General features: G+C 45.0%; 1 protein-coding gene across 1 annotated transcript in view; it reads left to right on the plus strand.

Annotated features, from left to right (window-relative positions):
* Positions 1-24,721, plus strand: part of LOC145357420 (TNF receptor-associated factor 4-like) — a 110,256-nt gene that overhangs the window by 54,179 nt on the left and 31,356 nt on the right. The window contains exon 2 of the mRNA XM_080210748.1: positions 23,060-23,111. Within this exon, the coding sequence (XP_080066874.1) occupies positions 23,060-23,111 (52 nt within the window). The remainder of the gene's footprint in view (positions 1-23,059; positions 23,112-24,721) is intronic.

Genomic DNA, 24,721 nt, shown 5'->3' on the forward strand with positions numbered 1-24,721 from the left:
CAAATGGTTTACTTTAGAAGTTAACTTGTGTTTAGGCAGTGGCTAGTTTACACATGGGATGTTTCTGCCAAGGCGAATGGCTAGTTAATTGTGGTGGTTGAGGGGTAAATATTGGCCAGTGCTTTGTGGGGGGGGGAAGTGTGTCAACATCCCATCTAAAAAGAAGAGGCACTTTCAACAATGTAGCGCTTCCCTCTCTTTTTGATACTGAGCCGAGATGCGGATTATGTGTCCAGTTCCAGAAGTGGGGCTCTTAACCACGATTCTCTGATCCTGCAAGAGAGACTAAGAACACTTTGCCAAAGCCATAGATTTAAAAGTTAAAGTTTATTTCTTAGTCTTATAAGTAGGTTTACATTAACACTGCAATTAAGTTACTGTGAAAATCCCCTCTGGCGCCTGTTCGGATACACTGAGGGAGAATTTAGCATGGCCAATGCACTTAACTGCACATCTTTCAGATTGTGGAGCACCCGGCAGAAACCCATGCAGACATTGGGGCATAGAGATAGAGAATCTGGTGAACTGATGTGACGACAATAATCTCTACCTCAATGTCAACAAAACGAAGGAGATTGTCATCGACTTCAGGAAGCGTAGAGGAGAACATGCCCTGCCTACATCAATGGGGATGAAATAGAAATGGTCAAGAGCTTCAAGTTTTTAGGTGTCCAGATCAACAACAATCTGTCCTGGTCCCCCCATGCCAACACCATAGTTAAGAAAGCCCATCAACATCTCTACTTTCTCAGAAGACTAAGGAAACTTGGCATGTCAGCTACGACTTTCACCAACTTTTACAGATGCACCATTCTTTCTGGTTGTATCACAGCTTGGTCTGGCTCCTGCTCTGCCCAAGATCTTAAGGAACTACACATGGTGGTAAACAAAGCCCAGTCCATCATGCAAACCAGCCTCCCATCCATTAACTCTGTCCGCACTTCCTGCTGCCTCGGAAAAGCAGCCAGCATAATTAAGGACCCCACGCACCCTGGACATATATCTTTGCCTTCTTCTGGTGGGAAAAAGATACAAAAGTCTGAGGACGCGTACCAACTGACTCAGGAACAGTTTTGTCTGTATAACACGCAAGAAACAATACTTTTCACTGTATACTAATACATGTGACAATAATAAATCAAATCAGCCTCCACACAGGCAGTGACTCAAGCTGGGACTGAAACCTGGGCCCCTGTGAGGCAGCAATGCTAACCACTGTGCCACTGTGCTGCCCACAAACCTGCCACCATCGAGCTTGCAAACCCAGGCTGAGACTGGCAATGTGGTTGTGGGTCCTCATTCTCTCACTGTGATCTATTGTGACAGGGCAGAGAGTGTGTCTAACACAGTCTGCATGCCAGCACATATTGCAAAGTAAAAATTAGGATGACACTCTTTCTTTTATCCAAGCTTCTCCCTCCCTCTCGCCAGTGTAATTCTCAAAGCTTAGTTTGGAGATGACTTTGGAGCAACTTGGTGACTCAGCTCCTGGCTCCCATGTGGAAAATATCGTGCAGGTTTAGCACTTTTCAGCCACTTGTAGATATTCTGTCTCTTTTTAGTGTTGTGGGAATGCAGCCAAATCATATGAGTGATCCTTCTTCAGCTGGCAAGGCTCCTTGTAAGAAAGCAGATGACACTGTAGCCCCATCAATCTGCCGTTATGGCCACCCCCATCACTTTGCCAACCCTTGCCTCGGCCATTTCATGTCAATTGATCAACCGGACCTGAACGCAATGAAATGAAGCCCAACAATATTATGGGCACACTAGTGGTTAGCACTGCTGCCTCACAGCGCCAGAGACCCAGGTTCAATTATGGCCTTGGGTCACTATCTGTATGCATGCTCTCCCCGTGTCGGTGTGGGCTTCGTCTGGGTACTCCGTTACTAAAAAATTCATCCATGGGACATGGGATTCGCTGGCTGGCCAGCATTTATTGCCCATCTCTACTTGCTCTTGGAACTCAGTTCAGAGTCAACCACATTGCTGTGGCTCTGGAGTCAGATGTAGGCTAAACCAGGTAAAGGACAGCAGATTTCCTTCCCAAAAGGACATTAGTGATCATTAGGGTTTTTCCAACAATCGACGATGGTTTCATGGTCATCAGTAGATTCTTAATTCCAGATTTTTTTACTGAATTGAAATTCCACCAGCTGCCATGGTAGGATTCGAACCCGCGACTCCAGAATGTTAGCTGAGTTTCTGAATTAATAGTCTAGCAATAATACCACTAGGCCATCGCTTCCCCTTCCGCTCCAAAGATGTGTGGGCTAGATTGTTTGGTCATGATAAATTGCCCCTTAGTGTCAAGGGGGGGGGTTAGTAGGGAAAATAAGTGGGGTTACAGGAATAAGGCCTGGCTGGGATTGTTTTTGGCGTAGACTTGATGGGCTGAATGGCCACCTTCTGCACTGTAGGAATTCTATGAATACAAAGGAAATGGGCATCAAGTCAAACGGGCAGGAGGGAGCACTGATACAAGCCCGTTCCCAGGGGAACCATTTTAGTTGGTGAGTGTAGAGAGGTGTTCTGGTTCCACAGTTTTGAATGAGAGATTCATTCATTGAAGCAAGTTCTGATGATGATATCCCGCAATAGCCGCAGTAATCTGCTTATTTTGTCCTAACCAAGTTCAATTGGTACAGTTAGAATAGAGTTTTCCTCCACTTGTAAGATGTAGGTGACTTTGCTAACGAGATGTAACTAGGTTAATTACAAAACCTGATCTGGAGATTTAAAATATATTCAATTAAAATCAATTAATTTGCCCTGATTTTTTTTGTTGTGTGAGAAACGTGATCTAATAGCAGAGTTGGTAGTGACAGAGGGATTGTGGGACCACGTTCTGTCCCAGAGTTGGAGTTATTTTTATCCTCCCCCCTCAAGTTGTGACTTTTTTTCATTTTCTATTTGTGAAGGATAAAGGGACCCAAGCTTAAAATCAGTGCTGGAAGCACTCTTTTTGCGCTGAGTCAAAATCTGGACTCCTGTTCTCCAAAAGAAAGTGGATGTGGGGTCCATTGGAGCTAAGAACTAGGAGCAGGAGTGGGCCATTGGCCCCTTGAACCTGCTCCGCCATTCAATAAGACCATGGCTGATCTTTTCGTGGACTCAGTTCTGTTTACCCGCCCACTCACCATAACCCTTAATTTCTTTACTGTTTAAAATTTATTTATCCTTGCATTAAAAACATTCAATGAGGTAACCTCAACTGCTTCACTGAGCAGGGAATTCCACAGATTCACAACCCTTTGGGTGAAGAAGTTCCTCCTCAACTCAGTCCTAAACCTGCTTCTCCTTATTTTGAGGTCATGTCCCCTAGTTCTAGTTTCACCCACCAGTGGAAACAACTTCCCTGCTCCTAGCTTATTTATTCCCTCCATAACCTTATATGTTTCTGTAAGATCTCCCCTCGTTTTTCTGAATTCCAAAGAGTGTAGCCCCAGTCTACTCAGTCTCTCCTCATAAGCCAACCCTCTCAACTCCAGAATCAACCTAGTGAATCTCCTCCGCACCCCCTCCAGTGCCAGTCTGTCCTTTCTCAAGTAAGGAGAGCAAAACTGTACACAGTACTCCCGGTGTAGCCACACCGGCACCTTTTATAGCTGCAACATAACTTCCCTGTTTTTAAACTCCATCTCTTAAGCAATGAAGGACAAAATTCCATTTGTCTTCTTAATTACCTACGGCATCTGCAAACTTTTGTGACTTCTGCACAAGGACACCCAGGTCCCTCTGCACAGCAGCATGCTGCAATTTTTTACCATTTAAGTAATAGTCTATTTTGCTGTTATTCCTGCCAAAATGGATGACCTCACATTTAACCAACATTGTACTCCATCTACCAGACCCTTGCCCACTCACTTAGACTATCTAGATCCCTTTTGCAGACTTTCAGTGTCCTCTGCACTGCTTTCGAGGCTGAGATGGACAGCTTTTATTCGGATATGCAGCTAAGGCAGGTAGATGAAGCTGAGGCACAGATCAGCTATGAATAATACAGTCGCAGTGCAGGGAGGGACTGAATGGCCTCCTTGTATTCATTCACTTCCTTTTCACACAGACTGAAAGCTCGGCACGTGAAGATCCCCTGTCCCACCATGTGTCAGTTTGTGCTTGTTAAAATAGCGGCTTCTATCTTTAGTGTTGAAAGAAATAAGACAATCGCTTTGTGCAATGCGGCGCCTGTCACAACCAGGCCCTGATTGAAACGCAAAATGAAGGCCCATTAGTTGCGAAGTGCAGTGGTTTAACATTTGCTCTGTTGTCACTTAACTTGTGAAGTGGGGTTAGGTTGCAGGGGGACATGGAAATGAAACAGATACCAGGGCACTGACAGCTTTGGCACTTTGCCCAGTCCAGGCAGCTTCGACTGATCTCCTGTAAATGTGCCTGAGGATTACACACTGGAGGGAATGTACAAAACATGCTCTTTAGCAGAATCGAGATGAGGCAGTAAACTGCGGAGAAAGAAAAGGAACCTTTGTATTTGATTTAACAGTCAAGAATCTAAGCCACTTCTTTTTAATTGGTGCTATTTTAATCCGGTTTCTAGGAGACAGGTCCCTGAGCCAGCTCCCTGTAGGTTGCACTGTTAGATTGACTGGCCGCATCCAGCTACTCCAAGGCCGATCTCTCAAAAAAATCAAGACAAATGCTACGGCCAGAATAAGTGGGTCTGGTTTTAGCCATAAATCATAGAGAAGGGGGGGAGCTGGTACATGAGTGCCAGTCAAAAAAACTCCAAACCAGGAGAGCACTCCAATCCTCCACCAATAAATCGTTGCAAGTGTTCAGTTTGGGGTTGACTTCAGTCATAGTTGCTCTTGCGGTAACTCTTCATTTACTGACGGGGTTTACTGACTGTGCGTGTGTCTTTAAAGAATTGGCTCCAACAGTTACAATTGTGTTGCTTTTGTTTAATCTATCTGCTGCTCTGTTTATCTGAACGTGTAGGGGAGGCACAGTGGCGCAGTGATTAGCACTGCAGCCTCACAGTGCCAGAGACTTGGGTTCGATTCCCAGCTTGGGGTCACTGTCTGTGCAGAGTCTGCACGTTCTCCTCGTGTCTGCATGGGTTTCCTTTGGTTTCCTCCCACAGTCTGGAAAATGTGCTGGTTAGCCTTCTCCTTCAGTGTACCCAAACAGATGCCAGGTATGGCTACTAGGAGATTTTCACAGCAACTTCATCGCAGTGTGAAGGTCAGCCTACTTGTGACACTAACAAATAAACTTTACTTTTGCTGATGGCCAGCTCAAGTCGTTTGGTTTTTCCGACGGTGTCGCATCCTTCTGATGTCTAAAACACACCATGTTTGGATCTTAACTTCTCCGTGGGAAGATTTAACCACCCCTCCTTTAGCAATACCCCATAAAAAAAACCATAGCAATGCTGTAATAGCCAAAAATCTTCTGCATTGGGGCACCCATTTTCCTCAAGGTCATTAGTCTGGTAGAGATGCTGAAATGCAGGGTTTGACTGCAAGAGATATCACCGCAGCTTGATTCGCACGCTTGTGTTTCTCAGTGTTTGGGGGGGAGGGCAGGTTTACTGGCTGACAAAAAGCTATAACTGTTCCTGGAAATCTGAAACTTTAAAGAGTGGAAAGCCCGGAAACACTCAGCAGGTCAGGGAACATCTGGTAATATGTTCAGGACGTGGGCCCTTAATCAAGATTCAGATGTTACAGATTAAACCAAACAAGGGCAAGTCGGGGGTGGGGGGAGGAGGTGATGGGATGAAGCCTAACAGATTTTTAAAAATAAACAATACTGACCTGTAAATGTGTTTAACGGAGATGGTTAAATGGCAGAAGGAAAATATATTTTTCAGATACAGATTAGAATCCCTACAGTGCAGAAGGAGGCCATTCAGCCCATCGAGCCTGCACCAACAGTAATCCCATCCAGGCCTTATCCCCCCCACATTTTTACCCTGCTACTCCCCCTGTCAATTTATCATGGCCGATCTACTTAACCTGCACATCTTTGGAGTGTGGGCAGAAACTGGTGATTAGCACCATGCAGACACTGGGGGAACGTGCAGACTCTGCACAGGCAGAGTGATCCAAGGCAGGAATCGTACCCGGGTCCTTGGTGCTGTGAGGCAGCAGTGCTAACCACTGTGCGACCGTGCTGCCCTTGGCTGAAGGGCTGGGGAAACAGGCCGGTAGAAAGGCAAGTAGGAATACCTGGTGAAGAGGAACAGGCTCCTGGGGCCTAGTAGGGAAAAAAAGCTGACGTGGAGGGTGAAGACCACTTGGTCAAAGATGGGCATAAAAGAGTTGGAAACCAATTGCAACTGGTGCCAAGCCCATGCCTCGCATTTGATCAGAATAGCAGTACAATCACTGCCTGCTGGCACTTGCCTGGATGCCTTACCCAGGACTGGGAGTAGCCCCATTGCATAACCACCTCTTTGGAAATGGCCCATAGCCCTGCTGATAATGAAAGCCATGATGTGGGTATGCCGGCGTTGGACTGGCGTAAACACAGTAAAAAGTCTGACAACACCAGGTTTTAGTCCAACCTATTTATTTGATAATATTCTCACTAGCTTTCGAGGGGACAGCCTCTTCGTCAGGTGAATGGCCATTCACCTGACGAAGAGGCTGTCCCCTCGAAAGCTAGTGAGAATATTATCAAATAAATAGGTTGGACTAAAACCTGGTGTTGTCAGACTTTTTACTGTGATAATGAAAGCCACCATGCCGTTAAACGGGGTGGGGCAAAAAAGCCAGTTTTCTGGGTCAGATGCCAAGAATAATTCCCGGGGAAGCTCCCACTGCCACTCAAAAAGCTGCCACGTAAACAACTTTGGTGGCAATTATCCCTCCGTGGAATTGCATTTGGGTGTTAGACCCACGAGTTAAAGTTTTCCTCCGCAAGTTTACCCATGGTTCCCACTAAAACAATGAAATCAATAGAATCCTCCCTGCATATAATTGCGTCTGCTCCCTGTCGGTCCTCACTGACTGTTTAGTAGCTATCATTTTTTAATGTCATTGTTCTAAAACCAATCTCTAAGTCAGCACAATAGCACGTGCACAGCCTTGGTCTGCCCACCTGCTTTTCAGATGCAATTCGTTGACAATTAGGCCGGGCTGAAAAATGGCCCGTTTTTGAATTGCGGACGTATTTATAGCTTTACATCCTGGCTTGCTGTACTGCGCGCTGCACCATTAGATGGTTTCTTCATTCACTCTTAACTGGATTGTAACACCCTCCGCCACTTAACCCCAATCCCCCAGTGCTCAGGTTTGGTATGCTGAACACAGCAGGACAAAGGGCTCCTCGGGGTCCCCCTATTCACCATTCCTTATTGCTGTAATAACCATACCCTGCACCCACCCCCCCGCCACCGCTGTCTGTTTTGACATGTTTATATGCAGATCTTCCATCCTCATGCCTTTTGTGATTATGCTGTTGGATCCATGGTTTGAAGCTGCCATTAATCTTGCGGGAACTTTTTCTAATGCACTGTTGCCATAAATCATTCCCTGACAACTGAGCCCCGTGCAGGTCCTGGTAGGCATGGGGGCGTTTCGCAGGATCCACAAGCGTAGGCTCCGCATTGAAGCTGACACAGCCTGGGCCTGAGTAATGGGCCATCGAAAGCTGGGCTCCTCGGGCTGTCGATAGTTCTAATGCTTCACTTTATTTTGATGTAGTAGTTGCCAGTTTAACAAGCTTTCATTGATCGCGCTGGTTTCTCGATACTTTTCAACTTCAAAGCTTATTTTAAGATGTGGCTTTGGAACAGAGTGAAGCCAGTTAGTACCAGTGCCCTCCTCGGTTCAGATGGTCGTTCTCTTGCCTCTTGAGCTGGAAGGATGCAAGTTCAGATTAATGTGTGGCCATGAGTCTGCCACTCAATGAATATGCGCAGTATTGAGGGAGTGCTGCATTGTCGGGGCTCACAATTGCAAAGTATTCTTTTAGTTGCTACTTAGAGAGATGGCGAGCTGGGAATTGTCGAGCCGTCTTGGTCGGTGAACCCTTTGATATTAAATCAGAGTGGAGTATGTCTGTGACATTCTTTTTGCATGTGGTTTTAAGTTTATTCATTGGCGTCACGAGTAGGCTTACATTAACACTGCAATAAAGTTACTGTGAAAACCCCTGAGTCGTCACACTCTGGGGCCTGTTCGGGTACACTGAGGGAGAATTTAGCATGGCCAGTGCACCTAACCAGCACATCTTTTGGACTGTGGGAGGAAACCTGTGCAGACCCAGGGAGAACATGCAGACTCTGCGCAGACAGTGACCCAAGCCGAGAATCAAACCTGGGTCCCTGGCGCTGTGAGGCAGCTGAGCTAACTACTGTGCCACCGAGCTGCTCCGTGTAAAACAAATTAAAATTGAATTTTGTGTTGAATTTCCCAACAAAACTTCTTCCTTCAGCGTGTGATGTTTAGAGCCACAGACCTAATTTGAATTGGGTTCATCTGGATTGAATGATAGGTTTTTGCTATTTGTAAAGTGTTTTGATGGTGGAGTCCTGTCACTTCCTCCCAACATTTTGTCATCATTTAGCTTGTACAAGTGTGCCATGATTCCTGAGTTCAGATAGGTTTTACCCATCCCCACTGCGTGATGATGATTTTAAGCAAATTTGCCCAGTGTGAGAGATGAGGATGGGGTATGGGGGGGTACAGCGACGTTCTTCACTGACTGTCAGACCCTCATCATTGTTGTTGCCGATCGCCCTGATTCGAGATGTCACCCACTCCAGGTTATGAGATTCTCCCGAGTCTTTGCGTGGTGACCCAAGCCCCGTACCCAGTCCAGCAAAGTTGATTTTGCAGTTTAGCCTGAATGCTTGTGGAGTTGATTTTTAAGAAGGACACATGGATGATACAGTTGTTAGCACTGCCACTGTCAGGTGATGGAGGGGCAAACCCCGAAAGCTAATGGCGTTTACTACCAAATAAATCTGTTGGACTTTAACCTGGTGTTGCGAGACTTCTTACGCTGTCTCATAGCGCAAGAGACCCGGGTTCAATTGCAGCCTGAAGTCATTGTGTGTGGAGTTGATTTGAAGGAGGGCACTGGCATTTGTTTCACAGTCCGCCTGTCTTCCCTCTGTTCTACAGCTCAAACCACCACCCCCACCCCTCCCACAACTCCACTGAATCTGGAGGGTGCAGCCAGAGGCATTGCAGAAGAAATTTCTTTAGCGTCTGAACCATCCCCTGGGCCAATGACCCTGCATTGACAAGTTGGCAAGCCTTGCCTAACACTGAGACAACAGGTAGACCTCGAAAGGTAAAACCTCACTAGCGGTGACTTGTTCAGCTTCTGCTTTGTTTTTGTAGCTCGCTTCAGAGTGCGGGCAAGAGAGAAAGCATCCCAATGGCAGGAAGATCTGCCTAGTCTGGCCAACAATACAGTGTTGTGAGTAAACAGAATAATGTAGTGCTAAACTTCTGGCCCGTTTCACAGAAACAAGAACCAACAGACTTCTTTTTTAAATGATGAAGTGTTGACATTTGTGAGCAAGCGTTTGCGTTTTTTTTTAAACATTTGTTCAACGTGGTTTAACTTGTGTTTCCTGGTCTCTCTCAAATGTCAAAACAGCGGGAGGAAATACTCTTGGAAACTTTACAGGTCGAGCAGTCAGTCATCCAAAGACTGAGCTACAATGTGTTTTGTCTCCACTCCAGTGAGGAAGAAGTGTTCCATCAGTTGTTAATGGAAATGCGACAAATTTGTAAGGATGCAGGCAACTCTCTGACCTAATTAACCCTTTCAAAGTCTGTTTGCAAGTGATGTACTTTTGTGTTAAGGCAGAGTTCAGGGCACAAAGTGAATTATAAATGCTTTTGGAGACAGGTTTGTAGCAGAGTTACAGTTACTAGTGAATCAGAGACCTCAAAGCAGACCACAAGTTCTACCCAGATTATCTGACCCACCAGGTTGGAACACATTGAATCAGAAGAGTGACCAGCACAGGTTTAAACAGGTCTTGTAAATGATAGTTATGGTGGCACAGTGGTTAACACTGCTGCCTCACAGTGCCAGGGACCTGGGTTTGATTCCTGGCTTGGGTCACTGCCTGTGCAGAGTCTGCATGTTCTTCACACTTGTTTGCATGGATTTCCTCCGGGTGCTCCGGTTTCCTCCCATAGTCCGAAAGATGTGCTGATTAGGTGCATTGGCTATGCTAAGTTCTCTCTGTGTACCCAAAAAGGTGCCACAGTGTGGCGACTAGGGGATTTTCCACAGTAATTTAATTGCAGTGTTAATATAGGCCTACTTGTGACGATAATAAATAAATAACAGTCATATATTCATTACAACCAAGAAGGAAGCCCTTTGGCCCATTGAATCTATGTCAGCTCTTTCGAACAATGTAGTCAATCCCTTCCCCTAGCTTTATGCTTTGTATTTCCACAAGTTTATTTCTCTCGAGTGACTGTGAAAGTTCAGAAAATGAATTAGAATACCTGACAAAGTATCCAACTCTTTTATTTAAAAAAATGTTACATGTAAATTTAAAATAAAACACACTGTGTTTAATCACCCAGCACTCATTCCTGATATTAAACTGCAGTAAGGACACTAAAAGATCATTTATTGTAAACCCCTAATCTAGGTAGCATCAGGAAATGTCTATGTCAGTATCATCTTCATTTTAGTTCATCATAAGAATAGTTGTCCATTTTCTTAAAACTTCAAATCATTACTTCAGTTCTCTCAATTGCAAGTCATTTTTCAGTGTGCTTAGAATATTGGTCAATTGGGGATACAAAATTTCTACCTTCTTTGGACTTTTTCTCCGTTTCTTGCTCTCCTGAAGATGTTAATTCCTTGCCGGTGTACTGCTATATATGTTTGGGTAACTATTAATAGCTTCCCCCACATGCGAGTCCAAAGATGTGTGGGTTAGGCAGATTGGCCAGGCTGAATTGCCCCTCAGTGTCCCAAAGGCGACCCGGTGACATAGTGGTTAGCACTGCTGCCTTACAGCAGCAGGGACCTGGGTTCGATTCTGGTTTGGGTCCCTATCTGTGTGGAGTCTGCACTTTCTCCCCATGTGTGCATGGATTTCCTCTGGGTGTTCTAGTTTCCTCCCACACTCCAAAGATGAGCGGCTTAGGTTGTTTGGCCATGGTAAATTGCTCTTTAGTGTCAGGGGGTTAGTAAGGTAAATAATTAGAGTTTGGGTGGGATTGTGGTCGGTGCAGATTCAATGGGCCAAATGGCCTCCTTCTGCACTGGAGGGATTCTATGATTCTAAGATCTGCAGGTTAGGTGGATTAGCCATGGTAAGCGTGTGGTAATGGGGATAAAGTTACAGTTTATTTATTAGTCACAAGTAAGGCTTACATTAACACTGCAATGAATTTACTGTGAAATTCCCCTAGGGAATGGGGATAGGGTGGGGGAGAGGGCCTGGGTAAGACATTCTGTCAGAAAGATGGTGCAGACTCAATGGGCCGAATGGCCTCTTTTGCACTACAGGTATTCTGTAGTTCAATCTTCACCCACAAGAATGGGCAGAGAAAGTCCAAAGACAGTTTGAATGCAGAGGGCATTTGCCAAATCTGTAAGTCATGGATATTAAACGCACCTATCGTCCAAACAATCGGATTAGAGTTCAGCTGAATTTCAGGCTGTGGGATTAGGCTTCAACAAGGATTAAATAGTAATTACTGAAAAAAGTCCAGGAAACTGCAGCTATGCCCAGTTAAGTACCAAAACAGATAATATTTGCTTTTCTCAAAGAGGATCCAAAATGAAGGATAGACTGCGGTGAATTTAACGTTTAGGCACTTAGACTGAGAGAGAAAGTGGATTCCGTGCATCTGCACAGCTATAGAATAAGTATGTTATATGGTAGGACTGTGTTTTGCATAGTTTCTCCATTCTCAAAACATTTAAACAACGAACTTTACGTTGTTTTGTGCAGGGATCAGCAATGGATTTTGGTGCCAAAATTGCATTGCGAATTCACAAATCAGATTCACCGAACCAGGTGGCTGCTCTGGGACTTGTTTTTCATAGGTTCCCTGCAGTGCAGAAGTGGCCATTCGGCCTATTGAGATCACACCTCTCTGACAGCCTGTCTTATCGACGCTCTCTTCCCCCACCCTAACCTGACACATTTGCCATGGCTAATCCCCTAACCTGTACATCTTGGGATACCAAGAGGCAACTTAGCATGGCCAATCCACCTAACCCAGACATTGGAGGAAACTGGAGCACCTGAAGGAAACCCATGCAGACACAGAGAGAATGTGCAGACTCCATAGAGACAGTAACCTAAGGCTGGAATTAAACCCAGGTCCCTGGCACCATGAGGCAGCAGTGCGAACCACCGTGCCACCATCGGTTGATGTTTGCAGATACCTTTTCTAATGGCTTGATGACACGCTTGTGCTCCAAAAGAGGTACTCCCTTTGCGTTTCTGAGGCATAGATTGTAAGACATCTTTAAAATTGGAATAAAGCTTGCAGCGTGCGTGGTGAAGTGGGGAATCTGTCGTTTCTGCGCAGAGCTATTCCTTAAGCTCCAAGTTGCTGATCAAATGAATTTTCAGTCACCGTTTAGATACTTGAGGGCCTCCGAGCAGGTTCTGTAGTGGAATATCACTTTAGTCTTTGAATGTAAAGCACATTGATAGCCTAATAATGTAATATGAGCGTGTGGAGAAACCTCTGCAATGTAGATGATCCCACTGAATTTGTCTCCAATTGAGCTCATCTGCCAGAACCACGTCAAAAAGGTGTACAGGTGAGGAAATTGGTACCAATATATCGAAACAGGACCTGATGAAATATACAATGTTAGCCAAGCTATTGGCACAAATCCAGCCCTCTCAGGCTGTGGGAGGTAATTAGGTGGATTTTGTGTGATTGGGAGCAGTGGGTTGCACTACTTGCTGCTTCTGAAACATAGGAGCAGGGGGAGGCCATTTGGCCCTTCGAGCCTCCTTCATCACGATCATGGCTGACCGTCCAACTCAATAGCCTAATCCTGCTTTCTCCCAATAACTTTTAACCCTGTTCACCCCAAGTGGTCCATCTAGCCGCCTCTTGAATACATTCAATGTTTTGCCATCAAATAATTCCTGTGATAATGAATTCCAAAGGCTCACCACTCTTTGGGTGAAGAAATTTGTCCTTATCTCCATCCTAAATAGTCTACCCCGAATCCTCAGACTGTGACCTTTGGTTCTTGACTCCCCCCACCATCAGGAACATCCTCCCTGCTTCTACCCTATCTAGTCTTGTTAGAATTTGAATTAGAAGTGTTGGGAAGACACTTTTGTACACAGAGACACCCAAGTATGCTGTTCTGGTGTTCCAAGATTTATGGGGACACTGAAATAAGTGCAACAAATTCTGCATGTTCTCCCTGTGTCTGCATGGGTTTCCTCCCACAGTCCAAAAGACGTGCTGGTTAGAGGCATTGGCCATGTTAAATTCTTCCTCAGTGTACCTAAACAGGCACCAGAGTGTGGCAACTAGGGTAATTCCACAGTAACTTCATTGCAGTGTTAATGTAAGCCTACTTGTGACACTAATAAATAAACTTAAAGGTAAGTGGTGAAAGGCAGGATTAAAACTTTACCTTGAGGCCTTTGTTAAAGATTTTAAGAATATTCCATATCCACTGGGCTAGTTTTTAAAATATAATCTATTTCAAACCTTCAGGATATTGGATTCTGTCTAGATCCTTGTAAAAAGTCTGACGACACCAGGTTTTAGTCCAACCTATTTATTTGATAATATACTCACAAGCTTTCGGGTTAGCCCCTTCGTGAAGGGGCTAACCCGAAAGCTTGTGAGTATATTATCAAATAAATAGGTTGGACTAAAACCTGGTGTTGTCAGACTTTTTACTGTGTTTACGCCAGTCCAACGCCGGCATACCCACATCATAGATCCTTGTATCCAGCTTTAACTTATTTCTTAAATTTTTAAAAAAATTAAGGATGACATTGCTTTAACTTTATTAAAAAGTTTGGAGTGTTGATTGAAGCTCAGGAATGGGGCATTAGGGATGAGGAAGACTATCTAATTTAACAAGTGACAATCTATTATGTATTACAATGGTTATTAAACTCCCTGTCTGTGCGTGCTCATCACTGTCATTTATCAATGACCGTTCTCTGTCCGCAAGCTATTATTTTGCTCCAACAGCTTTATTATTTTCCAATTGCACTGTCTGACTTCACACACTGATGAAAGGTGATCTGTCCATTTTGATAGATTTTATCATTGCAGCTTTAAAGGGGCCTGCATCGTTCTTTTCAGATTTTTCTTTCAAAAGAATGAAAGTCATTTGCATTGCTGCAGGCTCCCCTAACATGGGTGGGAATTACCCGGGTGGAGTGGTGCACGTAAGTGGGGCACCCATGTGTATGGGGGGGTGGGTGTCGCCACCCATGTGTATGGGGAATGGGGTGCCATCCATGTGTTGGGGGGGGGGGATCGCCATCCACATGTCTAGAGGGAGAGTGGGGGCACCACCCAGATATCTGGGGGGAGGTTGGGGGCGCCACCCATGCTTTTGGGGGACGCCAGCCATGTGTCTGGGGAGGGGCGCCCCCCACGCGTCTATGTGGCTTATCTATTTAACCAGCATCCTTTAAAACTATCCTGTTAAGTTGCCAAGTCTAATGGAAGAAATCCAATGCTGGGCACTCACAGTTAATTTGTACACTCCCAGACCCACGATTATGCAAAGCTTACATATTGTCAGATGTTTGTAGTGACGGTATTATACATAGTGTCTCAAAATGCATCCAGACTTCAAAACATCAGAAGGCCGCTGAGAAACTCCAGCAACCATGCCTCATATTCCTCTTGAGTTTTTATTTTCTTGCCTGTTCCTCCTAATACTGAAACTTTGAGGTACTGTTCTCCGGGTGACACTCGCTTTCCAGCACTTTGCCCAAGTGCTCACTTTTCTTTTGTGTTGGCACTGTGTTTTGGCCAGAAGCTGGCGCGTGAACACACCGTGGCATGAAGCAGCTGTCCCCACCAAATGTCATATTCTCTGGTGGGAAAGCACGTTTGGAAGACCATGGTGTGTAGGTGTCGAGACTCCCCTCAGCCTGGTGCTGCCCCCAGAGTTCAGGATGGAGGCTGACAGCAACCCTGGAACTTCACAGCAGTGGACTGGGGAAGGGGGGGGATGCAAATGCACCTTCTTGCTTCCTATCTTGGAGGGGGATGCCATCTTCCGGATTCAGAATGTTCCCGGAGATCTGTCTTCAGGAGGTGCACCTCCTCTTTCTTCAGTAGTGGGTCTGTGATGTTGGGCACGTTTACAATACAATGGCAGACTGCGCACCATCCAGGCCTGCCCCGCCACGTGACTACGGTGTTAATTAATGAGGTGGAGTTGGAAGATTTTCCCACCAGCCTCTGCAGTGGGAAACACTCCATGTTTCCGCCCTCACCATAGCACTTAATCCCAAAGTGGGAGAATTCCGCCCACCATTTTTGACCGGAGTACCATCTATCTGAAGTCTAATCCAACAACATTTGTTACATAATGTAAAGTGTAAGTGCCAGAGACAAAGCTGGAAAGCTTTTGGTACCAGTGTAATTCCGACATCTACTCCTAAACAACAGAGTAATGAATTGGGGTGGAGTAGTGTGTTGAACTTTCCATCCACAAACCAGACGATCGAGTTGTATAGAAATGTACAAAGCTGGGTCATTCCATCCTAAAGTTCATCTGTCCGCCTCCAGTTATGTTGTGTATCTACAGTGATGACTTTAATAAATAACTTCTAGTGGTTTGCAATGTTTTGAAGCAGCTGTACTGAAAATTGCAGCAGTGTCCTTTTCACAAAGAAAATTACAGCATAGGAACAATCCCTTTGGAGCTCCAGGTCTGCACCGACCAGGCTGCCTGACTTAACTAAAACCCCCACCCTTCCTGGGACCATATCCCTCTATTCCCATCAAAGAAAATTACAGTACAGGAACAGGAGGTGGTGGCCTAGTGGTATTATTGCTAGACTATTAATCCAGAAACTCAGTTAATATAATGGGGACCTGGATTCGAATCCTGCCATGGCATGTGATAGAATTTGAATTCTACAAAAAATATCTGGATTTAAGAATCTACTGATGATCATGAAACCATTGTCTATTGTTGGAAAAACCCATCCGGTTCACTGATGCCTTTAGGAAAGGAAATCTGCTACCCAGTCTGGCCCACATGTGACTCCTGAGCAACGTGGGGGATTCTCAATTGTCCTTGGGCAATTAGGGATGGGCAATAAATGCTGGCCAGTCAGAGAAGCCTGTGTCTCTTGAATACACTTTTTAAAAAAGGCCTTTTAGTTTTTGTGGCTAGATCTGTTCATGCCAAAAGACTATTTTGAGAGCATCAGCCGTACTGCAGTTCATTAAAGGGGCAAAAGTAGTTTTCTAGACACTGCTACTCCGTTAATGTGGCTGCTTGATGCAGATTTATTCAAAGATGCGATGTCTCTTAAGAGATTAAAGAAACCGTCTGTTGCATGGATGTGGGAATTTTCAGGGTGCGTGAGGATACATAGAGCAGGTCCCTGAGAAACATTTTAGTCATTTTAATCTCACCCTTTCGGGTGGATGACGGGCCTGAATTGTGGCTTTTTGATTCTCTTTTCTTGCTTTGTTCAGTGATTTGGAACAAATGCCTTGATGAGTTTCAAAGGCTGGAACAGGATCTAAGTGGGGCTGCTTGGCAAATGTTTCATCTTTACAGCATTCAACTTCATTTTCTCAATAGGAAACTGTGCTGTCTTAATTAACTGCATAATGTGCCAAAAGCACATTGTAAGAATCTCTGGCTCCCTCCAATGGTTCTGCTTTTTATTGAGCGAGGTTCTCACTCCCGATTCGCTGGTCATTCCATAGTTTGCCTGTGTCGGAGCAGGACTTTACTTCTAAGTGCATTTTGTTGCAATGACAGCACTTTGGGATGCAGAGACGGAGGGAGAGAGAGTAGGTGGTGCAGTGTTCCTTTACTCATTCATTGTACATTGATGTCGCTGGCCGTCCAGCATTTATTGCCCATCCTTAGTTGCCCAACGGCAATTGAGAGTCAACCACTTTGCTGTGGCTCTGTCACATGTAGGGTAAGGATAGCAGATTTCCTTCCCTATAGGACATTAGTGAACCAACTGGTTTTTCCGACAATTGACAATGGTTTCATGGTCATCAGTAGATTCTTCATTCCAGATATTTTTTATTGAATTCAAATTCCACTATCTGCTATGGCAGGATTCGAACTTGGGGTCTCAGAACATTAGTTGAATTTCTGGATTACTAGTCTGGTGATAATACCACTAGGCCACTGCCTCTCCAATTGTGAATTTATACATTTACCCTTCCCTAATCATTGTGCAACAGCGTAGGTGCCAAGTGAAGACTGGATTAGAGCAAGGATACAGTTTCTATTCAAATACAAGCTCGCTAACTGTCAGGACTCCTATTGGAATATGACCTCATGGGCAATGGATTGGAAAATGTTCTGCTCACTGATGGGAAGGGGTGAATCCTAGCAAGGACTTGGCAGTTTCTTGATTTGATTTGGTTTATTATTCTATCATGTATTGGGATACAGTCAAAAGTATTGTTTCTTGCACGCTATACAAAGCGTACCATTCATAGAGAAGGAAAGGAGAGGGTGCAGAATATAGTATTACAGTCATAACTAGTGTGTAGAGAAAGATCGATTTACTATGAGGTAGGTCCATTCAAAAGTCTGACGGCAGCAGGGAAGAAGCTGTTCTTGAGTCGGTTGGCACATGACCTCAGATTTTTGTACCTTTTTCCCAGCGGAAAAAAGCGGAAGTGAGGATGTCCGGGATTGTGGGGTCCATGATAGTGTGAACACCGATTCGCACGTTTTGAAGATCGCCAGAAGCGGACGTTTCGGAGACGTTTGCCTGTGGATTTGGTTAGTGCAGTCATATGACCATTTAGGACAACACTTGACATTCTGACCGGTTGACTGTCAACAGCTAATCAATGAAATTACACTAACCCGACTGTGTTGTTTAAAAAACAAAGGTAATTATAGGCCAGGGGCATCAATCAGCTGCGCAAGTGTGAAGTGCTATTGTGGGGTGCAATTGAATAGAAAGTGCTGTTATTAGTATGCACTTAATAGAGTGGGCTTCAATAGAAATTCAGCTGAAGGGCCTGTGAGGGGGAGCGGGGGTGGGGTGGTGGATTGTGACGTTAAATAATAAAGCGTTTAACAGCTATATAGAAAAGCTTAAATTGGTGCGAGAGTGTGGAATTGGATTTAATTGTCTATCCACACACTTGTCACATTGTTTGCAGTGCCACGCTGGATACAGTCATTGACAATTTAGCAGCGTTCAGCTTCCAATTTGGATTTTAAACGGTGGCAAAGTTTGCAGAGATATGGGAATCGCCTCCCATCGTCCACCTAAACCCCAACTACATAAATATTGAACGTGGGAGAATTTAGTCAATAGCTGCAGGTTATTGCTCAGTAAACCTCAGTGATTGCACTGAAGGAGTAGTGACCAGGATTTAGACGCTATTAAGACAGCAACAAACCAGACTAGCGTGACTTAAAAAAGATGGAAACTATATAGGATGAACACACATATGCCGGGACCTTACCGTCTCACCTGCCATGGTATTCAGAGCGGGCGAGGGGGTGGACCATAGTAAGGTCCATTGACCTCGGGTGGGATTTTACAGTTTCGGGACGAGCGAGGCTTAATATCCTGCCACCCCCCACCCCCACCCCCACATAGTCTTTTTCCCAGGGAAGGGGAATTGAAAACTAGAGCACACAGGTTTAAGGTGAGAGGGGAAAGATTTAAAAGAGACCTGAGGGGCAATTTCTTCACACAGACGGTGGCCCACATATGGAATGAGCTGCCAGAGAAAGTGCTTGAGGCCAGTATAATAGCAGCATTTAAAAAACTGTACGTGGAGGGGAAAGAATTCGAGGGATATGGGCCAAATGCGGGCAACTGAGACTAGCTGGGAGGGCACCGTGGTTAGTATGGGCCAGCTGGGCTGAAGGGCCTGTTTCCGTATTGTTCTATGAAAATCAAATCCTCTGTGTGTACATCACATGTGTTTACATCGTAGAATAATCTTTTCCAAATGTAATACACATATTTATAGAATGAATTATTGCAAGGCAATGGGGAAAAAGCATGGGGGTGGGATTAATTGGATAGGTCTTTCCGAGTCGCCACTCACTTGATGAGCTGAATAGCCATCTCTGGAATGGTGCTGCTATCTGGGCACTTGTGCCATCTTCGAGATTGGCCAGCTGTTGGGATCTACAGCAATGAATTGGGCTTATATTGAACCGTTAATATAAAACATCCCAAAGTGTTTCCCAGGAGCATTATAGAACAAATTATGCTATTGGGCCACATAAGACATTGGCTCTGATGATCAAATGCTTGGCTTCGTGTGTGCTTGCTTGGCGAGCAATGCATTCTGGGTGTTGGCTGTGGAACAGACATAATGGAAATCAATCGCAAGATAGTCCCCCCCCAGGATGGACCACACTGTCTGATCACTTCCCTCCAATTTCCTTCTCGCCAGTCCTGAAGGCGCTGACTTGCTGTGTGTGTGTTTTAGTTGGGAACACAATCTTGTTAGTGCCTTCTTCCTTCTTGAAGTTTTCTGCACTTCTTTTACCTTGAAGGCGCTAATCCACTGTGCATCTCCCATGCCCTAGAGGGTTTCTACTACCGACGCTGTGTCAAACTCTGGGTAAACTGACAAGGCAAGAGATGGTGTGGGGGGTTGGAAGGCATGACGAAAGAAAGAGAGGGCTAATTTTACAGCAGGCCTGATCAACCGTGCCATCCATAGCGAGCATTACCCTGGGTCTCTGGATAACTAGTCCGGTGACAATACCCCACACCATTGCCTCTCCTTAGCTGTTGTGGGTATTTTGTCACTATACCAATATAACACGTGGGATGGCATGGTGGCACTGCAGCCTCACAAGGACCTGGGTTCGATTCCCGGCTTGGGTCACTACCTGTGTAGAGTGTGTGCATTCTCCCCATGTCTGCGTGGGTTTTCTCCAGGTGCTCCGGTTTCCTTCCATAGTCCAAAGATGTGCAGATTAGGTTGATTAGCCAGGCTAATTTGCTCCTTAGTGTCAAGGGGATTGGTAGGGTAACTATGTAAGGTTACGGGGATAGGGCCTGGGTGGGATCGTTGGCTGAATGACCTCCTTCTGCACTGTAGGGATTTTGTGATATAATTAACTGCTTTCACAAAATGAAGCCACACGGAAAACTGGAACTCTGGGCACTGTTCATTGACAGTTAAAGCAACCCCCTATTTCCCCTCTCTCTCCATGTGTTTCGGTTTCCTCAGGGTCTTCTCCACCCAGGGCACCAATCCAAGCAAGTTACCTGAATGTCACCAAAAAGGACTGTTAGAATCATAGAACTTTACAGTGCAGAAAGAGGCCCTTTGGCCCATCGAGTCTGCACCAACCACAATCCCACCCAGGCCCTACCCCCATATCCCTACATATTTTACCCACTAATCCCTCTAACATAAGCATCTAAGGGGTAATTTTTTTAGCATGGCCAATTAACCTAACCCACACATCTTTGGATCTGTTGTCCAAGTTGATTTCTGACACTCGGGAAATTAAGGGTCAATAGTTATTTTTCTAATGGCTTTTTAAGAATCAGAGAACCCCTACAGTGCAGAAGGTGGCCATTTGGCCCATCGAGCCTGTACTGATGATAATCCTACCCACACCCTATCCCCTTAACCGCATGATTTTACCCTACTAATCTCCCTGACAGTAAGGGACAATTTAGCATGGCCAATCCATCTAATCTGCACATCTTTGGACTGGTGGGAGAAAACCGGAGCACCCTGGAGGAAACCCACACAGATACTGGGAGACTCTACACAGATAGTGACCTGAGGCTGGAATCGATCCTGGGTTCCTGGTGCTGTGAGGCAGCAGTGCTAACTACTGTGCCAACCCTATTCTTAATCTCCTGTTGCATCACACGGGTTTCCCTGCCAGGCTGAGACCGTTCCCCCCAACCCCCCCACCCCCCCTCCGCTCGCATACGATTTACACTGTGTTCAGTAAGGACCAGTTGAGTGCATGAAAAATGCCTCCTGCTAGGAGTTCCCCATCCTTTCCAGTTGACCTGACTGATTCCACACTGTAATCAATAAACTCAGCACAGATTGGAGACTAGATAAGCTACAGCCTTTGGGTGAAGGAATACATTGTTGAGGATTCCTCGAATGGCGGGATTGTTGTATGAGGGGAGAGTTGCTTAACCAGGAATTTAGAAGAATGAGAGGAGAATCTGACCGAAACGTATAAAATTCTGACAGGGGCTGGACAGAGTGGGTGCAGGAACGCTGCTTTCTTTGGCTGGAGGGTCTGGAACGGGGGGGGGTTCACAGTCTCAGGATACGGGGTAAGCCATTCAGGACTGAGATAAGGAGAAACTTCTCCACTCAGAGGATGGTGAACCTGTGGAATTCTCCACCACAGAAAGCTGTGGAGGTTGGATCACTGAATATATTAAAGAAGGAAATAGATAGATTTCCAGACTCTGGTGTAATGGGATGTGGGGGTAGCTTGGGAATATGGCGTTGAAACAGAGAATCAGCCACGATTATATTGATTGGCAGAGCAGGCTTGAAGGGCCAAATGGCCTACTCCTGTTCCTGTTTTCTGTGTTTCTGTAAGGGAAGGTGAAGGGAAAGAGAGAAACTGCTTCTCTGTTTTTCCACCCCTTTATTCCTTCAAGCTGTACGTGTTCACAAAGTTTACAAAGAAGGTTTTTGCAGTTATTACATTCAGGTGCGTGACAGATTCAATGTTTTTCACCAACCCAGTCGCAGAGAAGGGGCTGTTAAATGGATCTTTCCATTAATGTAAAACATGTTGATCCATGTGCAGACATAAAAAATTAATGATTCTTTTAATCTACGTTTATTGAAATAGAATAAACAAAACTTTTAAGAGGAAAAAAAGCAGTGAAGTCTGTACCAGCCCTGCTGACATTTCAAGGGGTTTGCCTGGGGGAAGGAGTGATTACATTTGGAGTTTGCGTGATAAGGAAGAGTCAGCTGTTGTTTTCTTCCACGGCACAGTGGTTAGCACTGCTGTGTCACAGCACCAGGGACCCAGGTTCAATTCCTGGGTTGGGTCACTGTCTGTACAGAGCCTGCACGTTCTGTCCATGTCTATGTGGGTTTCTGCCGGGTTCTTTGGTTTCCTCCCGCAGTCCAATGGTGTGCGGGTTAGGTGGATTGGCCATGCTAAATTGTCTCTTAGTATCTCCCAAGATGTGTAGGTTTTGGGGATTAGTGGGGTAAATATGTGGAGTTACCAGGATAGGGCCTGGGTAAGAGGCAGTGATGGAGAGTTGGTGCAGACTCAATGGCCTCCTGCACTGTAGCGATTCCATGCTAAAATTCTCCCTCAGTGTACCCGAACAGACGCTGGAGTCTGGCGAGGAGGGGATTTTCGTAATAACTTCATTGCAGTGTTAATGTAAGCTGCCTTGTTGATTTTGATTTGATTTATTATTGTCACATGTTGGGATACAGTGAAAAGTATTGTTTCTTGCGTGCTGCACAGACAAAGCTTGTGGTTAATAGAGAGGGTGCAAAATATAGTGTTACAGTCATAATTAGGGTGGAGAGTAAGATGATATACTTGTGAAACGAGTAAATAAACTTTCTATGATTTTGAATTGGTCTGATTACTAAGCAATTATAAAAGTGAGTGTTTCTTCTCCTTCCCGGACCCCGTGGTGTGCAGAATTAGAAGTTAGGTTTGTGTACACTTCAGCAACATGAGTGTAGCTGAGTTTCTGGATTAATAGTCCAGCGAGGGTGTGTATAAATGCAGCATTATGTTAAAACAGAGAACCTGCCTCTAAATGTCTCATTAGTGCTAATGGTAAAATTGCCAAGGAAACGCTTGGAGGGACCAGAGATTCCCCCTCCCTCCCGTATTGGTTACATATTAAATTATTAGTATTGCACACTGCCTGTGCATTTACCGGTTCTTCTTCTCTCTTTTGTTTCAGCGAGGGCGTGTTCAAATGTCCTGAAGACCAGCTTCCACTCGACTACGCAAAGGTAAGTGACCATCACAAATGCAAATTGCCCTTTTTTTCCTCGCTGCAACTTTTACTTTTAGTTGCGCTAATTAGGCCGTCTGAATCACTGAGTGTAATTTGCTGCAATTCATCTGCGCCTTCAGCGCAGCTCCCTGGTCGGCGAGGGCTGTTGTGTTACCTTGGGGGTCCTTTGCCTTTGTCATCCAGCTCTCTGCAGCATTCAGCTGCTGCTCGGGTAATTGTTGTAATGAGCATGCCTTCGGGCCTCGCAATCATCTTCACCCTTTATTGTGCTGCACACAAAGGACACTTTTTTTTTACAGTCCTCTTCCTGGTTGTTTTGCTTTGTTGAATGAATTAAGCCTTCATGGTTTTTCTCTCATCTCTTCCCCACTCGAGTTTTGTCTGGTTCACCTTGTCTAAGTCCCTTTCGTGTGCTGCCAGAGGATGAGTAAAGCTTTTGCCGTGTGGCTGAATAAGCTTTTCTATTTATCAGTGTCACAAGTCAGCTTTTAATTTGTAATATGCTTTGAAAATTACAGATCCAGCATGAATATTTAAAATGTAAGCTATTTTCATGTTTTAAACACTGCAATGAAGTTACTGTGAAAATCCCCTAGTCACCACACTCCGGCACCTATTTGGGTACACTGAGGGGGCATTCAGCATGGCCAACCTTAGGGGCAGATGATGGCCTAGTTGTATTATCGCTGGACTATTAATCCAGAAACTCAGCTAATTCTCTGGGGACCTGGGTTTGAATCTCACCACAGCAGATGGTGGAATTTGAATTCAATAAAAATAAAACAAAATCTGGAATTAAGGATCTACCGATGACCATGGAACCATGGAGGTGGTCAGAATATTGCCACTCTTCCAAGCTCCTCCAGGAACTGTTCAAGGTGTAACCGAGAGCGGATCACCACAAAGTGCATGCCAGTTTAAGATATTTATCTAATAGCCATCATTTTTCCAAATTTTTGTGGAAGCAATAATAAATCGAAATGGAGGAATTTTAACCAGAGATTTGGCCAATTTGACTAGAGATTGAGAGGGGCTAAAGAGCAATTTACTTGAAAAGAATAGATTTTTTTCTCCACGTAATGTGACACATTTTTGTGTAGTTCCAAGCGATCTCGAAAAATTCTATTAACTAGTGCGCAGTCGCAACACTTATTCAGGGTTTTACGCGTTGCACCATAAATCCAGCTTGTTTACGAAATTTAAACAGTTGTTGTGAACAGGCTTTCAAACAATAATGTCTTTGATAATGGTCTCCCCCCATTCCCCCCACCCCTTTTTTTTGTTTAATCAGCTGAGAGCTCACTAAATAGCATTTGACTTTTCAGCGAAAGAGCCAGGCACAATGTCTCTCTGAACGATTTGTTCGTGAAGAGAAATGGGCATCTGTCTTGGCGGTTTTGCAAAGGATTGCAAGCACTATTTATTCTGAACTCACCACTTGCTCTCGCCCAGTGTTACGGTGCCAAAAGAAACCTCAGTTGAAATCACTTCTTCATTCATTCAGTCAGTAGCTTGAAAAAGTAGCGCAGTAAATGTGGCTATTTGTCAGTAAGCGCTCGGATGCACTTTGTGATATTGCTTCCCTTCATCCATCTGAAATCCCAA

The sequence above is a fragment of the Carcharhinus amblyrhynchos genome, chromosome 23 (assembly GCF_965287045.1).
Source record: "Carcharhinus amblyrhynchos chromosome 23, sCarAmb.v2.hapA, whole genome shotgun sequence".
NCBI lineage: Eukaryota > Metazoa > Chordata > Chondrichthyes > Carcharhiniformes > Carcharhinidae > Carcharhinus > Carcharhinus amblyrhynchos.